General features: G+C 38.5%; 3 protein-coding genes across 3 annotated transcripts; all 3 read left to right on the plus strand.

Annotated features, from left to right (window-relative positions):
- Window positions 1-777: 777 nt before the first annotated feature.
- LOC148215026 (olfactory receptor 5AS1-like) lies at window positions 778-1,719 on the plus strand. The gene has a single exon (XM_088145152.1). The coding sequence runs from the start codon at window positions 781-783 to the stop codon at window positions 1,717-1,719; it is 939 nt and encodes a 312-aa protein (XP_088001278.1). The 5' UTR covers window positions 778-780.
- A 9,301-nt stretch (window positions 1,720-11,020) lies between these two features.
- LOC103050442 (olfactory receptor 5AS1-like) lies at window positions 11,021-11,962 on the plus strand. Its single transcript, XM_007445436.2, has one exon. The coding sequence runs from the start codon at window positions 11,024-11,026 to the stop codon at window positions 11,960-11,962; it is 939 nt and encodes a 312-aa protein (XP_007445498.2). The 5' UTR covers window positions 11,021-11,023.
- A 4,602-nt stretch (window positions 11,963-16,564) lies between these two features.
- LOC103050497 (olfactory receptor 5AP2-like) lies at window positions 16,565-17,512 on the plus strand. The gene has a single exon (XM_088146283.1). The coding sequence runs from the start codon at window positions 16,574-16,576 to the stop codon at window positions 17,510-17,512; it is 939 nt and encodes a 312-aa protein (XP_088002409.1). The 5' UTR covers window positions 16,565-16,573.
- Window positions 17,513-18,417: the final 905 nt, after the last annotated feature.

The following is an 18,417-nucleotide window of genomic DNA, read 5'->3' on the forward strand; positions in this document are numbered from 1 at the left end:
ATAGTAGTATTATACAAACAATTGCTTTGTTTTGTCTTAAAGAATTTAACAAGGTGTTCTAATATCTTAGGTGTCTCAGAAGCTGAAAACGCTGCTGGTCCAAAGAATGTTGTTAACAACTGTAAATGTAAATATTGCTATTCGATTAAATCTCATAGATGATATTTACGTATCTCTTAACACAGAGTATGTTAAAAATTCATTGTCAGCAATCAGACAAAAGTCAATATTCCCGCTTCTATCCAATGTTTCCATATCACCATCTTTTTCCCAACATTTAAACTTGGGTTTCCCCATAAAGTCAGTTTGGCATGGGAAAAAGGGTCAAACCTTTTTTTATTAGACATTACGTTCCATCGCTTTCTAACTGACAGAATTGTTTCCAGAGATATTAGAATTTGAGTATATTTAGATCCTAATACTGTCCATCTGACCAAAGGTGTTATAGAAAAGAAAACAAGAAAAAGGGTTTTTTTTTAAAAAAAATGATCTAATTTTCTTGCCATCAATATTCATGAAATGTAACTCCACTGAGAAAACTAACAGACAAAATATGCTTGAGTATGCTGAGCTGTTTAAAAATAATCTTTAATTTATTTTATCATTAAATTTCCTTAAAAAGGATGATGAAATATATTCAATGCAAACATTTCTGGGGCTGACATGGATTTCCTGGTGTCTAAACCTAATGTTCGACTCCCATCAGAAACTTCCCTTCAGTTTTGAGATCCAATTGTGCATGATTTTCTCTTTCAGTATGGAATAAATTAAACCACTGAGATGGCTGGAGGAAACTGCACTGAAGTGGACGAGTTCATTCTTTTAGGATTCACAGATCATGTTGCCCTACGGCGTGCACTCTTTGTGATATTTTTACTGATTTATATTACCACTGTAGTGGGGAATATTGGGATCATTGTGATTGTGAAAACTGACTCTCACCTTCAAACCCCCATGTATTTCCTTCTCAGCAACCTATCCTTCTTAGACCTCTGCTACTCATCCGTTGTCACCCCCAAGATGCTGGTGAACTTCCTGGTACAGAGGAAAGTCATCTCCTACACTGGATGTGCCTTACAGCTCTATTTTTATGCAGGTCTTGCAACTACTGAATGCTACCTTCTGGCTGTGATGGCATATGACCGGTATGTGGCCATCTGCAACCCACTGATGTATACAACCATCATGTCCAAAACCGTCTGCATTCCATTAGTGGTGTTGTGCCACGTAGTCGGATTTCTGAATTCATCCATACATCTAGGATTTCGTTTAAGATTAAAGTGCTGTACTTCCAACATCCTCAACCATTTCTTCTGTGATGGACCTCCTCTGACTCTTCTTTATTGTTCTGACATCCAACTCATTCAGATTCTACTATTTGCTTTTGCAGGATTTAATGCGGTTGCCACCACATCCATAGTGATAATCTCCTATTGCTGTATCCTTGCCACCATCCTCCAGATGCACTCACTGGACGGCATTTATAAAGCATTCTCCACATGCTCTTCCCACCTGATAGCTGTCAGCACTTTCTATGGGACTCTTCTCTTCATGTACCTGCGGCCTAGCTCCAGCTATTCCTTGGAGCAAGACAAGATCGTGGCACTCTTTTACACTGTGATCATTCCTATGCTCAACCCCATCATATATAGTTTAAGGAATAAAGAAGTTAGAAATGCCCTGAAAAAAACATTTCAAAGAATAGCCATTTTCAGGTGAGTTGCACACAAAATTTAGGAGCACATATTCATGCGATTCATTTGCCATAAATGTGTTATATCACACTTACGAAAAGCTTTGTGATGCATACAATAGTTTGAGGGCTATTCTTTGCCTGTCCCTCCAAAGCTTTTGTGATGGGTTTCTTCTGTTTGTGCAATACATTTTCTGGGTCAGATCACTGGGCAGAATAAATGCCCTTCGTGAAATCCACATTCCAATAACCCTCAGAGCTTAGGTTACCTTTTTCACGTTCTGTACATTCCACGTATGGAGCTGGCCGCATGAGGAAACCTGTTCCATCTCTCTAATCTTCTCTTGTAACATTGTGGTCAAAATTGCTGCTCAATCCTCCATATTGCATCATTCCCCCATTCTGGAATATGTCTTCTTTTTCTTTTTTTTAATAATATGTTATTGAAGTTTAAAAATAGAAAGATAAAAAACGAATGCAAACTAAGAAAAATAAAAAAAATAAAAAGTGCAGAGAGAAGGAAAAAAGGGGGGGAGGAAAAGGAATAATATAAAGAAAAAAGAGATTTCCTCTCCATCAAGACAAGTACAATTTCAGTAACTGATCCAGTTCTCTGATATTTCAACCAAAAATCTCTTCATCCCATTTCTCATCTTCTATCTATTATAATATAGCTTCATCATTCAGTATTCATCAGGAAAAGTCCATTAACAGTTACCAGAAATAACTAATATCTGTATCTATATCTATATCTATATCTATATCTATATCTATATCTATATCTATATCTATCTCTATCTCTATCTCTATCTCTATCTCTATCTCTATCTCTATCTCTATCTCTATCTATCTATCTATCTATCTATCTATCTATCTATCTATCTATCTATCATAACCTTAAACAAGTAAATCAGTTTCATATTACTTTCCTTTCCTTTACACAATAACATAATATTTTCTCTAAAAATACAACAGAAAATCTCTTATTCCCGTATTTTATATCTATAAACAAAGCCTGAATAATGAGAAAAATTCAAGAAAAATTCCATTAAGACCTACCAGAAACAACAACATATTAAAAATCCTAATCTTTAATCCCTTCCAATAATATCCCACAAATTAATTTATCATTTTCTCTTCGTCTCCTCTCAGAAATTCCTTCACACGTTTAACACTTTCCTTATATTTTAAAGCCATAGCCTATCACTTTCTCTAAATGTACAACAAAAAAACCTCTTCTTCTCATGTCTTATCTAAAAACAAATCTTTAAAGCCTTGTCATTCAGTCCTGGTCAAGAAAAACTCATTAAAAGCTACTAGAAGAAAAAAACATCATATCTATTTTAACCTTGATCGGACAAACAGACTTTATGATCCTTCTTTTTGGTTTTAAAAAGCTTAATGTTTATTCCTTTTAAGTAGTGTCCCAAACTTTTTTTTTTTTTCGTTCTCTCTTTATCATTTCTCAGGAACTCCTTCATAAGTATAACACATCTCTTTTGTAAGTCCAAAATAAGAAAGTTGTCAACTCTTCTTAGTTGAAATCCACACATCCAAATCACTCTTCTGATTTATTGTTTGTGTGTCCTTTTCAGCTATTAAAGCCCTACATGGCATGGGGCCAGGTTCCCTGAGGGACCGCCTCTCCCCCACGATTTCAACCTGTCCCACCTGATCACACAGAGAGGGCATGCTCCGGACCCCCTCGGCAAAAGAACTCCGACTAGTGGGGTCCAGAAGGTGGGCCTTCTCTGCTGTAGCCCCTGCCCTTTGGAACATCTTGCCCCCAGAGGTGAGACTAGCCCCCTCACTCCAGGCCTTTCAGAGGGACTTGAAGACCTGGCTCTGCCATCTGGCCTGGGGTGGGGAGGGAGGTCATCAGATATGGGGTTGGCTAGCCCCCTAGAGGCCTGGTGTTGCTACAATCAGCCTCCTGGATTTTCCCTTTTATTCTTTGTAAATGTGTCCTGTTATTAATTTTAATTGTATACTTATTTATTGTTTTAATATTTTGTAAGCTGCCCAGAGTCCCCCATTGGGGGGAGATGGGTGGGGACAAGTTAAATAAATAAATAAATAAATAAATAAATAAATAAATCAAGCAGCCTTAAGAGAAAGCTGTGAGTACATTGTTGCCAAATATCCTTGAATTCTTCCAGAGTTAAAATACTATTCTCCCTTCTGTATTAGTGGACCTTCTCTTTTAATTATCATCTTTAGTTCTTTCTGGGTGCCTCTAATAACCAGCTTTCAAGGTCTCCCCTTATCATGCTTTTCTCTAATCCATAACATTTTCCCATGGAAAGATTTCTTACACTTAACTCAAGATCTTCATATATATATTTAATAGGATTTTAAACAGACCACAGGAAGGATTCTTATAATTAGTTTCAAAATTTTATTTCCAGTCAATCTACCCCCTTAGTCTGTTTATACCTTTCCAAAATCAATGTTCTAATCACCTTTTGCTCCTTATTTCCAAATAAAAAAACCTTTTTCTTTAAGTTCTTAAACTTAATGAAACTTCTTTCATTGAGGATTGAAGGAGAGTCACCCAGTGAAATGAAACTTGTCCTTCTGAGGGTTCGCGGTATCAAAAAAGCCATTTACAAGCCATTTCCGGGAGTGATTAAGAGAAGATGTGGGCGAACCCAGTTTGAAGGCTCCAACCCATGGCTTGGGCAAAGCTGACTCTTCTGGCTCCCAGAGCTCTAAAACCCACTGGAGACCACTGTTTTATGGTCTTATTGCAGGGAGCATCTGTATGGAGCCCTGTGGGCAATCCCAGGTCCTCCCCTTTGTCCAGGAAGGGGATTTCGCGGTGCTGATCTATTCATCAGCTCCTCATTCTGCCGCGGTCGTCAGCTCTGCTGAAAGCGAACCCATCTTCAGTTCGCCATTGCTTCCCCAGAAGTCCGAATCTGCCTTGTTCTAAGTTCTGAAAGGAAATACATTTTTTCTCTCTCTCGGAGTTACAGAGGCAAACACAGAGCACAATCATTCTAATTTAACTCTAGGCAGCTGGCATTAATGGTTTTGTTTTGTTTTTTAATCTGCGTTCAGTCATGACCGATTCTTTCGGTCTGGATGAGTCCCTGCAGTTTTCCTGGCAAGGTTTTTTCGGAAGTGGTTTGCCATTGCCTCCTTCCTAGAGTGGTGCCCAGTTGGCAGTCACAGGAAATCGGGTCTCTTCCATTGCGTTGTGTCCAGCAACCAGCAACCGATTCCTGTTTTCCCGTGCAAGGCACCACCAGCATTTTTTCCTCCCATCGGGGTGAGAATACCTATTTATCTACCCACTTACACTTGGAGCTGCTTGGAGGACAGGAGCTGAGGGTGCAAGACAGGAGCTCACCCCGCCACGCGGAGCTTGGGCTGAAACGGCTGAAGTGCCAACCATTTCTGGCCTGCAACTTCCAGCGTCATTAAGCTGCTGAGCCACCGCATCCCTCAGCATTACTGGTACCACAATCCTATATACATACAGAAACAAATTCAATGACATTTACTTAGAGAAATTCTGATGCAAGCCCTACCCAGCTAAGGATTCCCAGTTATAACAATACTGTAGCATTCTGATGCCTGGGAGAAAGCAAGTAGTGTTAAAAAGGTATATGTGATTATAAATTCTATGCATGAATAGGATTGCAGCTGCAGTGCTTGGAGCTCAATGGGGCTAAAAACAAAGGAACTCCCTCCCTCCAAGCAATATTGTATGCTGGCCTGATGTGACATTTACTGTATTTATGATACCTGTCATGGCAATCTCAGACTGAAATGAGGAGATCGACAATGAACAGCCAGTCCCAGAGTTGCTAGACAAACTGCTGCCTGAGGAGCTGCAGGCAGAGATGGCAGGGTGTCCACCAACCAGCAGGCAAAGCTGCCGCCAGTCTCTGAAGATGAGGAGTCTGAGCTGCCACCCCTCCCAGTGCAGGGGCTCGCCATGCAGAAAGGAGAACAGGGCAATGGCACTGTGCAAGCCTCCTCTCAAGAAAGGAGCCTCACCCTTCCAAATGAGCCACACCAGGGCTGTTCTCACTAAGAAGAGCGACGTGCTCAGTCTCTCCATCGGCAAGAACTATTCATTCACCCAGTCTCCATGCACCTTGAGTCCCAATTTGAAACCTTGTGACTTTGACCCTGGACCTGGAGCGGCTGACGAACCGTCTACAATGTTTGGGCCTTGGACTTTCTTGACCGCTCTTGTGCCCGCTGTTTTGGATGGGAGCCCGTTGAAGGCCAGCTTGCTGAACTTTGGGGGTCTTCTTTCTCTACCATGTGTGTGTGCGCTTGCACTGCCATTTCCTTTCTTCATTACTTCACAAAACTATCAGTAAAATTTGCAACCACCTCCCTGTGTGCCTGTGTGTGCTTGGTCTGGGATGGGGCAATCCCAAGCTAACCAAAGTTATCTAGGCACAGTCCAGAGTCTAGCTGCATCAGCGCGTAAGCTTTATGCCCTTGTCTTGTGAAAGCTCCTGACAAATTGATTTCTCAGAGCAAAATCTTGTCCCATTGTTTACGCTCTGACTTTAAGAAAAAAATCAAGTCCTTTTGTACTATGGTTGATCAAGAATACGCGGTTAAAGTCACCAGCTTCTTAACACATAACATGAGGAGATGCTGGAGGAATCCTCTTTACTATCCTCGGAATGAACTCTACAGAGGGCAGGTACAAGGCTTTCTCTACCTGGACCTCTCCCTCGACAGCTGTCACCCTTTTCTATGGAACCCTTCTCTTCATGTACTTACGTCCTACAACTAGTTATGCCATGAACAGCGACAAAGTCGTGTCAGTCTTCCATACAGTGATATTCCCAATGCTCAACCCAGTAATATATAGCTTTGAAAACAAGGAGGTTAAAAATTGTATGAAGAAAATATTTAAAAGAATGGTCACTTGCAAATGAAGGAATTTACATTAAAGAGAAGACAGGGCAGTACAATACATACATGTCAGAAGGCTATATTTCCATTTTTCAAGAAATACACTGGTTCTTAAATGCAAATAGGAAGAGTTGGTGAATTGTATATTTTTCACATAGGCAACTCTTAATAGCTGTACTGTACAGATTCCAAATATTGGAGAAATAGCCAAAAAGGGCATATTTGTCTTTAACTGTCAGTGAACCAGAGTCATGTTCAGCAAACCTGTCGATGTCAGTCCTGAATGCAAATATAATAATTTATCCAAAATATTTTCTGTTGAGTGCCAGTAAAATGTAGTAGTTAAGGTGTTGGGCTAGGATCAAGGAGACTCAGGTTCTTGTTCACTCTCAACCATGGAAGCTCACTGGATGATTTTGTTGCAGTCAATCTCTCTGTCACAATTTATCTCACATAGTTATTATTGTGGTGGAAATAGGGGGAAGGAGCACTAGGTACACACTTTGAGCTCCTGAATAAAAGTGGGATATAAATCTAGTACAAAACTAAAATAATAGGACAAGACCAAATCTTATGTGTGAATGTTCCACTTCCTGATTTATACCTCCAGGAGTAGGGAGTTTGTAACCAACCTTACTAAATATTTTCTGAGATCCCCAGGGTATACACACTGAATGGATGGATGGATGGATGGATGGGTGGGTGGGTGGGTGGACGGACGGACATAGATAGATAATAGATAGATAGATAGATAGATAGATAGATAGATAGATAGATAGATAGATAGATAGATAGATATAGATAAATAGAACTCATTTGAAGAGTTTAAGAAAAACAACTAATTTCACATTGTTTAATGCAACCATCCAGGTGTCATTCAGGCTGCATCAAATCTTATACAAGAATTGCAAATTTCCGTATGCATATTTTTACAGCTGTATAAGCAAAGTGTTAACAAGAAATACAGCTCTTGTGTCTAGGATGTTTTAGATCACTGTGTAAAAACAGCAGTCTCTGGAGATATTATGAACATTTTAACCAGTACGTGTTAATGGCCACAGGGTCTTCCTTTGGCACCTAAGAAGACTACTGTTCAGAAACTCTCCAGCTTCTCCAGAATTCTCTGCAGTAAATCTGGATGACTGTTTCATCCAACCTTCTCCAGAGAGAAGAATATTTCCCCTGCAGTGTTTTTTAGGCCAAGCTTGCCATGAATTCTATTGACAGCAATAGTAACAGTTGGGCAAATCTCTTCCTTTTTTTCAAGAACAACAATAGCAGCCATGTGGTATGTGCCTGCAGATGCGACTGTCTTAGCAGCTTGGTCCCTTTCTGCAGTACCTCAAATGTTGCAAGGTTCTAGAACTCTGGGAGTGGAAGTCCACATGTCTTAGAGTTGCCAAGCTTGAGAAACACTGTTCTAGGGAAAGGGAGAGAAATGCCAGCTGCCTAAAAGAAAATGGTGGAAAAATGGTTCTCTTTAGCTGGTATGAGAAAAGAAAGTCCCCAGACATTTCTTAGAAACTACTTTTCCCAAAAGGGTTGGCACAGCTTTGGCTTATTCCTCCTTGAAAGTGCAGCACTGGCAGGAGGGGAATTACTCCACCTCCATACCAAGAGAAAATAGGAAGTTGACTCTGTAATACAGCAGTCCATCAGGAGAATGGATCCCAGTGGTTTAAAGCAGACAGCTAATAAACACCAGCCTTCCTGGTAGAAATAATCACTTTTTCATATGGGAATCCTCCTTCTAACACAATTTTTAAGGTAATTCTGAAAAGAATCAAGAGGCACGCTTTGCTTCCCCTGAAGTGTTTGGAGGACACTATGGTGAGTACACATTTATTGCTTCTTCCAATAAACATTCAGTATCTATTTAGATATATTAAAAATCAGTAAAAAATAAGGAATATAATAACAATGGTAAACTTCTATTGAAAGTTTGTTTACCTTGATCAAGTCCATTACTAGTCTCAGCCATTGTAATAGAATTTGGAACAGCTTCATGGGATTTCAGTGGAAAAACATGGAATTGGTTGTCACCTTCATCCGGGGAGCAGCACATTCCAAACTTTGTGCACTTTTCTAGAAATCCTTATGTACATTATTCTGAGGAACACAGATCAATGGCCAATGTATTGAAGAAGTATCTTACAGCACCATTTTTTTTTTAATTAGCCTGTAAATGGGCCAGTCTCTGCTTATTTTTAAGCAAGGTCATTATTCACCTAATAAAGTCTCCCACCAGGAACTCATCCCAGTTGTGAGGTCTCAATGTTTTTAAAATGTTCTGTCACTGAATATTTGTTTTGGGGTTAGATTGTTCCATGATGGAAAATTTGGACACTGTCCATGTAGACTTCATTTGCCAGAACTCCTCAGCTAGCATGGTTATTGTGGAGAATCTGGGGAGTGAAGATAGTACATCTGCAGTATGTCCAAGTTGGAGAAGGGTGATCTAGAACATTCACGAAAGTGTAGATCAAATTGACTTCTAAATCTCATGCTGTGTGTTTCTTAAATAATCCCCCAAAGTGCCAGATGTACAGCCATTAGTGAATTTATAAGCTAAAATAAGGCTAAGAATAAATTTTAGCAATAAAAAAAATGAAAACAAATTGCAGCTAGAAGATATTAAATCCATAAATTTAAGGAGCTTCCTTTTTCTGAAAATTTATTTTAAATTTTTAATTGCAAAAGAGAAAAAAACACACATAAAAAGTGCTATTACAACACGGTGACAACCATACAACAAAGGAAACAAAAACTTAGTATATCATTATAACAGTAGTTACAAATCTATATATCTTTACCTATTGCAATATTATTCAGATGTATATATATTACCAATACATTTATGTGACTATCATTTGTTTAACCTACTGTATTTTGTATAAATGAGTCCCATATCTCATTATACTTGTCCATACAAAGTCTATGTCTATAGGCAATCCACTCTCAAGTGTCAAATGCAATCAGATCTTCAATCTGTTGAATAAATGGGGCCAAACATTTATCTTTTCAATGCTGCAATATCAGTCCTTTGACAATAGTAAGGCCACGGAGAATCCATTTACATTGTCCAGATGTCAAATTCCACAGACTAGGTACATAGTTCCATAGAATATTATCCTCTGAAAATATTAGCCTTTGTCCCACAATCATATTTATATAGTCCACTATTTTCTCCCCAAACTTACTAAGTATAGGACATTGTAAAAACATACAGTATGCTTTAAAGAGGCATTGTCCTTATTATATCTCCAAGAAAATGCTGTCTTTAACAATCTTTTTCTATACAGATGTAGTTAAGTCCAATAAATTCTAAATATTATTTTTTTGAAGTATAAGTCATAGTTTAAGGTCCATTGACCCTCTTGTTATACAAGTTAAGCCACTCTCCCATTGCCTAGACAATATAGAAACCTCTAATTCTTTATTCCACTCATCCTTTAGCATCTGCATATCAAATTGATTTATTGATAACAAAGGTCTGTAACAACTAATAGTAGGTTTTTTAGTTCTAAGGTTTTTACAGGTTCTTCTAGTATCTCAGGTGCCTTGGAAGCTGAAAATGCTGCTGGTCCAAAGTATGATAGACCAGCAGCATATATAAATGTGATGTATACATTTTTATTTTATTTTATTTTATTTTATTTTATTTTATTTTATTTATTTATTTATTTATTTATTAAATTTGTATGCCGCCCATCTCCCCAAGAGATAATAAATAAATAAATAAATAAATAAATAAATAAATAAATAAATAAATAAATGTTGTAACTGTAAATATTGCTATTGGGTTACATGTGATAGATGATATTTATCTCTTAACACAGAGTATGTTAAAAATTCATTGTCATCATCTGTCAGTCAGCCCAAAGTCAATATCCCCGCTTCTATCCAATGTTTCCATATCACCATCTTTTTCCCAACATTTAAACTTGGGTTTCCCCCCATAATGTCAGTTTGGCATGGGAAAAAGGGTCAAACCTTTTTTTATTAGACATTACGTTCCATCGCTTTCTAACTGACAGAATTGTTTCCAGAGATATTAGAATTTGAGTATATTTAGATCCTAATACTGTCCATCTGACCAATGGTGTTATAGAAAAGAAAACAAGAAAAGGGTCTTTTTTTTTTAAATGATCTAATTTTCTTCCCATCAACATTCATGAAATGCAACTCCACTGAGAAAACTAACAGACAAAATATGCTTGAGTATGCTGAGCTGTTTAAAAATAATCTTTAATTTATTTTATCATTAAATTTCCTTAAAAAGGATGATGAAATATATGGAATGCAAACATTTCTTGGCCTGACATGGATTTCCTGGTGTCTAAACCTAATGTTCGACTCCCATCAGAAACTTTCCTTCAGTTTTGAGATCCAATTGTGCATGATTTTCTCTTTCAGTATGGAATAAATTAAACCACTGAGATGGCTGGAGGAAACTGCACTGAAGTGGACGAGTTCATTCTTTTAGGATTCACAGATCATGTTGCCCTACGGCGTGCACTCTTTGTGATATTTTTACTGATTTATATTACCACTGTAGTGGGGAATATTGGGATCATTGTGATTGTGAAAACTGACTCTCACCTTCAAACCCCCATGTATTTCCTTCTCAGCAACTTATCCTTCTTAGACCTCTGCTACTCATCCGTTGTCACCCCCAAGATGCTGGTGAACTTCCTGGTACAGAGGAAAGTCATCTCCTACACTGGATGTGCCTTACAGCTCTATTTTTATGCAGGTCTTGCAACTACTGAATGCTACCTTCTGGCTGTGATGGCATATGACCGGTATGTGGCCATCTGCAACCCACTGATGTATACAACCATCATGTCCAAAACCGTCTGCATTCCATTAGTGGTGTTGTGCTATGTAGCAGGATTTCTGAATGCATCCATACAACTAGGATCTCGCTTAAGATTAAAGTGCTGTACTTCCAACATCCTCAACCATTTCTTCTGTGATGGACCTCCTCTGACTCTTCTTTATTGTTCTGACATCCAACTCATTCAGATTCTACTATTTGCTTTTGCAGGATTTAATGCGGTTGCCACCACATCCATAGTGATAATCTCCTATTGCTGTATCCTTGCCACCATCCTCCAGATGCACTCACTGGATGGCATTTATAAAGCATTCTCCACATCCTCTTCCCACCTGATAGCTGTCAGCACTTTCTATGGGACTCTTCTCTTCATGTACCTGCGGCCTAGCTCCAGCTATTCCTTGGAGCAAGACAAGATCGTGGCACTCTTTTACACTGTGATCATTCCTATGCTCAACCCCATCATATATAGTTTAAGGAATAAAGAAGTTAGAAATGCCCTGAAAAAAACATTTCAAAGAATAGCCATTTTCAGGTGAGTTGCAGACAAAATTTAGGAGCACATATTCATGCGATTCATTTGCCATAAATGTGTTATATCACACTTACGAAAAGCTTTGTGATGCATACAATAGTTTGAGGGCTATTCTTTGCCTGTCCCTCCAAAGCTTTTGTGATGGGTTTCTTCTGTTTGTGCAATACATTTTCTGGGTCAGATCACTGGGCAGAATAAATGCCCTTCGTGAAATCCACATTCCAATAACCCTCAGAGCTTAGGTTACCTTTTTCACGTTCTGTACATTCCACGTATGGAGCTGGCCGCATGAGGAAACCTGTTCCACCTCTCCAATCTTCTCTTGTAACATTGTGGTCAAAATTGCTGCTCAGTCCTCCATATTGCATCATTCCCCCATTCTGGAATATGTCTTCTTTTTCTTTTTTTTAATAATATGTTATTGAAGTTTAAAAATAGAAAGATTAAAAAACGAATGCAAACTAAGAAAAATATAAAATATAAAAAGTGCAGAGACAAGGAAAAAAGGGGGAGAGGAAAGGGAATAATATAAAAAAAAAGAGATTTCCCCTCCATCAAGACAAGTACAATTTCAGTAACTGATCTAGTTCTCTGATATTGCAACCAAAAATCTCTTCATCCCATTTCTCATCTTCTATCTATTATAATAAAGCCTCATCATTCCATCTTAATCAGCAAAAGTCCATTAACAGTTACCAGAATAACAATATATTGTATATATATCTTAAACAAGTAAGTCAATTTGATATTGTCCAAGTCCAATGAAAGTGAAGCCATCTTCGGTTCGCCATTGCTTCCCCAAAAGTCCGAATCTATCTTGTTCTGAGTTCTGAAAGGAAATACATTTTTTCTCTGTCTTGGAGTTACAGAGCCAAACACAGAGCACAATCATTCTAATTTTAAATCTAGGCAGCTGGCATTAATGATACTACAATCCTATATACATACATACATGAGTTCAGTGAGATTTACTTAGAAAAATGAGTATAAAATTCTGATGTGAGCCCTACCCAGCTAAGGATTCCCAGTTATAATGACACGGTAGCATTCTGATGCCTGGGTGAAAGCAAGTGGTGTTAAAAAGCATATGTGACTATAAATTCTATGCATGAATAGAATTGCAGCTGCAGTGCTTGGAGCTCAGTGGGGCTAAAACCAAAGGCCATAAATCCAAACATATAGCTTATCAGGAGCAATAAAATCCAATAATAGACGTTCTCTGTCCAGCTAGGACGGGCATCTATCCATGAACTCCTTTCCTCCAAGCAGTATCATGTGCTGGCTTGATGTGACATTTACTGTATTTATGATACCTGTCATGGCAAGCTCAGACTGAGATGAGGAGACCAATGATGATGATGATTGTTATTTCTTTAACCTCAAGAGTCAGCAATAAAAGCTCTGCCTAAGGTAGGTTCTTAAGGTTTTGTTTGTTTGTTTTGCTTTTATTATGTATAATAATATGTGTGAGGGACTTAACAGAGAACAGTATGTCAAAAAGTTCTATGCAGACTTTTCATTTTAACCAGCTAACAGCTAGTGAATAGACCTGCTGTTTGGCAATTTCTGCTGGTGGCCACCACAGACAGACAGCAGTGATGTGGCTTCAGAGCATGACACAGTGCCCAGCAGGTGACAGCACCTAGTTGGCCTTGGAAAGCAGGGATGGATTTGGTTAGTGCTTTGATGCAAACCCCATGACATCCCCAGATGGTTAGGTTAGACTGGGGAGATGAAAAAACATCTTAGAAGAAAGCAGTGACAAAGACTTCCATATTTTTGCCAAAAGTACTGCACAGACAGACACCAAGAATCAAGTCTGACTGAAGCAGTCTGTATGTTAAAATAATCCTATGTTTTATGAATATGTGTTCATGAACATCCATTTGTTATGAATACCGCTATATTAATAAATCTGAGTTAATAAAATATAATTGCAAATTCTACTTCCTATTTTCTTTGTTGTGAGATGTTCTACATTCCAAAGTGGGAGGCAGAAATACTGTGTTGTTATTTATGTACAGTATTTATTATTAGATAAATAAATAACATTATTTATTAATGTTATTTATGTACAGTATTTATATCCCATTTTTCCTTCAGCAGCTAGGGCAACTTACATGGAAATTTCGCTTCATTTTATCCCCATAGTATCAACCCTGAGAGGAAGGATAGGCTGAGAAACAATGATCGGTCTAACTTCACCCAATGAGTTTTCATGGCCATGACTTCCATCACCATCGCCATCGCCCTCACCTTCATCATCACCATAGATGTGCAAGGCATTCAGAAGAGATATGCCACAAAAACATGTTAGACCAGCAAGATACCTCTCCCTGAAGTGTTCAAGCAGCCGCATCCTTTGGAAGAGTCATACAACTACTGAGAAAGCTGTCCGTAGCTGTGTGTACTTGCACAGCCACTTTCCTTTACTAGCAATTGGGGAGTGGAGTCCTTGGGGTTCTCTGAGCTTGGTTCTTTTCTTGCAAATGTTTCATTACCTGGCTAGGTAACATCTTCCGTGCTAGAATGGGCTGGGGTTTGCTCTCTATTTATGTGCTGTGGCCTGCCTTGCCAGTGCTGGTAAGGGTGGGGGTTTTGTTTCGCTCCTCTGGCAGTTCTTTGATTGGCATATGAGCCTCTGAACTAACAGTCTAAAATGTTATAGAATTTACCTATAATGAAGGAAAAGACATGGAAATTAATATATGTACATTTCCAGTCGTTTAATGGTATTCTAATAATCCTTAGAATTGTTTGTGATTGCAGGAGGGTGCATAGAACAAATGATAAGGGTTGTTTTTTTGTTTTTTTCCCCAAATTCCCCACTGCCTCCACCAGCAGCCATGGGCCAATGCGACCTCCCACCATCAGTCGCAAAGAAACAAAACAAGCCTTAATAAGTAACCACGTTCATTCTCAGGAGACTGTTTAGTAATGAAAGATGTTGATAATAAGAATATTATAAATATGTCGATGCCTTCCTAAAGGCCGCGATATTTTTTGCAAATGAAACGAAGGAGGCAAAGACATAAATAGGTGATTAGTATTAAAGGGTAGGAGTTTGGCACTCACATAGAGGTGAATCCAGTTGAGGTAGACAAGACCTATTTTTGAGTTTTCATGTATCGGATTGCATGGTCGATAAGGATTTCTTCACTTTTCATAAACGAAGGCATACTTTCTGTTAATTCCTGTTCTTCTCAGCATTTTGGCTGGTAAGATACCACTTTAATTCTTCACAAGCTTTTTTTTCTCCTTATGCATGCATTACAGTGATTGCGACTGAGTGCCTTGTTAAGAAGATCACAGTGTGCTTCTTCTGAAATAGAACCAAAATGTTCTATTTCAGACATTTTTCTAAGGAAATTTTGGAACTCTTTCTTTTCCTCATTCTTCATCAGAATACTCTCCTTATTTTCAATTTTATTTTCCATTATGTAGCAGCAGCTATCCTCACAAATTGTCCCCAGACAATGGCTGCCAATAAAATTATTCCTGCTGTTCCCTGCAGTGGTGGGAGAAAAAAAGTCTAAAAGAAAAAGATCTGCAGTTGCCATTACTGATAATGAACTCCACCTATGAGAAATATCTTCTTGAAAAAAATGCAATTCAATTTATTACATTTGCGATGGCCACCCACTCCATTATTAGATTCTGGATGGCTTACAAAATCCAAAAAACAATTAAAACAGTTAAAACACACATAAACAGGCAGGGTAGACTAAAACAACCAGGACAATTGATAGTGCAAATATGACAGAGGCTATTTAAGTTTAAGAGGTCGTTCCACCAAGCTAAGATGTGGAGTGAGAATGCAGCATTAATGTTCCACAATAACAGCAGGAATAGCTAGGAGCAGTTTCATTCCTTATTTCTTGATTATTTATGAATTCTCTGGGAGCAGTACAAAGATATATATTAAAGTCTCCATTGACTGGCATTGAACTATTTGTGACTTCATAGATACATCAATTTGGTTTTCTTAGTTTGCGATGGCCACCTTCCAGGATGTTTCCCAATCTAGCAGACAGCTGTAGTATTCCTACAATATAGCCCATCCAAGTACTAACCAGACCTGAACCTGCTTAGCTTTGGAGCTCCTATATAGTCAACCAGATGCTGTTACCTGAAATATGACAGTATATTTTTAGTTGTATTTCATTTTATTGGCTCAGAAAATCAGGAAACTAGTGAGGGAGGATTTCAAAATAGCTATAGTATTTCTTGACAAACCAGTTTGGTGTAACGGTGAAGGTGGTGGCCTACAAACCAGGAGACTATCAGTTCTAGGCTGCTTTAGGCACGGAAGCAGCCTGGGTGACTTTGGGCCAGTTATTACCTCTCAGCCCAACCCACCTCACAAGGTTGTTGTTGTGGGGAAAATAGGAGGCAGGAGTATTAGGTATGTTTGCCACCTTAAGTTGAGTATGTATGTATGTATGTATGTATGTATGTATGTATGTAAATATCTTTCAGTGTATTATGTTTAATTGTGCATTTTTCATGTCCAGTAACCAGTAACTTTTCAAATTTAAATCTCTTGCCATAAGCAAAACATCCTAATCACTGTAATTTCTTCTTCTCACAACCCAGAATACTGAGCATGTGATATATGGATGGCAACAACTGCACTATGGTGGATGAATTCATTCTTGTGGGATTTACAGATCAACTAGAATTCCAGATAATTCTATTCATAGTCTTCCTTCTGGTTTACATTATCATTCTGGTGGGAAATACTGGACTTATTGTAATACGAAGGATTGATTCTTATCTTCAGACACCAATGTACTTCTTCCTCAGCAATTTGTCATTCCTCGACATGTGCTATTCCTCCACCATTATCCCGAAGCTATTAGTGAACTTCTTATCAGATAGAAAAACCATTCTGTATTCTAACTGTATGACCCAGTTATATTTTTATGCTGTTTCTGCAACTACAGAATGCTATCTCATAGCTGCTATGGCATACGATCGCTACGTAGCTGTTTGTAATCCATTGCTGTATACTGTCATCATGTCTCGTAGACTATGTGTTTGGCTGGTATTGGGGTCCTATGCATTTGGGTTTCTAAATGCAACTATACAGACAGGTTTTACCTTAAAAGTGTCATTTGGTGACTCCAATATCATCAATCATTTCTTCTGTGACTGGCCGCCTTTAATCAAGTTGGCCTGCTCTGATATTCGCCTCAATCAAATCCTTATTTTTGTTGTTGTTGGATTTAATGAGGTTACCACCACATTCATAATCCTCCTCTCTTACTGTTGCATCTTCTCTACCATCCTCAGGATACAGACTGCAGAGGGCAAGCACAAGGCTTTCTCCACTTGCACTGCACATCTGACTACCGTTAGTTTGTTCTATGGAACCCTTCTCTTTATGTATTTGCGACCCAGCTCCAACTTCTCCCTGGAGCAGGATAAAATCGTCTCTGTGATATACACTGTGGCAATCCCCTTTCTCAATCCTTTGATATATAGCCTCAGGAACAAAGAGGTGAAAGTTGCCCTAGTGAAAGCAAGGAAGAGACTCAGACTGTCAAAATAAATATGACATCCACAGAGAAGAATGTAGCTTAAAGGAAGTCCTTTGACTGACATGACAAATGAGGAGAAGAGAACACTTTAAAAGAAAATCAAACCAAGCCAAAAAATGAATAAAATAATGCTGAGGGTGAATGTTTGAAAGCCGTAGGATGCCATAGGATGAAACAGAAACGAGGCATAGCATAGCATGCACTATCACTACTAACAGGGAGGATTGTGCCAGATAGTAGCATCAGAGGTTCTGTTAGTGTCATCACTGAACATTTTTGCTATCCTTCTGGTAGCCTATCAGTTAAGCTCTGAGGAGTTCACCCAGTGCCTTGAAATTACTTCAGTGTGTGAACTGTGGTAGCTAATATTTTCCTGTCACAGTAAACAGAAATGGGGGACATGGGATAGAAGGAGGAAGTCATTTTGTCACCATCGTCTACCCAACAGCTATTTTTGTCTCAGGAAGCTGACAAGGGTTTGGATGTAGCAGCTGCTCCTCACAGGACTTCCTCCTAACTCACACATTCCTCCTCTTCCTCCTCCTCCTCCTCCTCTGAAAACTCAAAGAAATAGTAAAAACATTATATTAAATCTTTGCAAGGTAACTGATGGGTTACCTTTTGTTTATTTATATATGCAAATAAATAAATGCATTTCAGTTATGATTATGTAATTGCTAAAATCTTTATTATAATAACCTTCCCAGAAGAAGCTTCGAGTGATGCCTGAATTCTGAGAAGTGAGAAAACATTTTGTGGCCAGAAAACTTTGTTTTTATGTAATGGCTCTAATTCTCTGGAGCAGCTTCTCCTTAAGAGCTAGATTAACTCTTGTAATAACAGTCTTCCAGAAGTTTGGCAGTATTGAACTTTTTCAGATGGGGATTGATTGTTCACCATTTGTATTTTGCAATTT

This window comes from Python bivittatus, unplaced genomic scaffold (assembly GCF_059951505.1).
Source record: "Python bivittatus isolate LINGU-HERP-01145 unplaced genomic scaffold, Pbiv_v1 ctg000480_np1212, whole genome shotgun sequence".
Lineage (NCBI taxonomy): Eukaryota > Metazoa > Chordata > Lepidosauria > Squamata > Pythonidae > Python > Python bivittatus.

Excerpts from the sequence above, each read along its gene's own strand:
- LOC103050442 (XM_007445436.2), top strand. The coding sequence starts at position 11,024 with ATGGCTGGAGGAAACTGCACTGAAGTGGACGAGTTCATTCTTTTAGGA.
- LOC148215026 (XM_088145152.1), top strand. The coding sequence starts at position 781 with ATGGCTGGAGGAAACTGCACTGAAGTGGACGAGTTCATTCTTTTAGGA.
- LOC103050497 (XM_088146283.1), top strand. The coding sequence starts at position 16,574 with ATGGATGGCAACAACTGCACTATGGTGGATGAATTCATTCTTGTGGGA.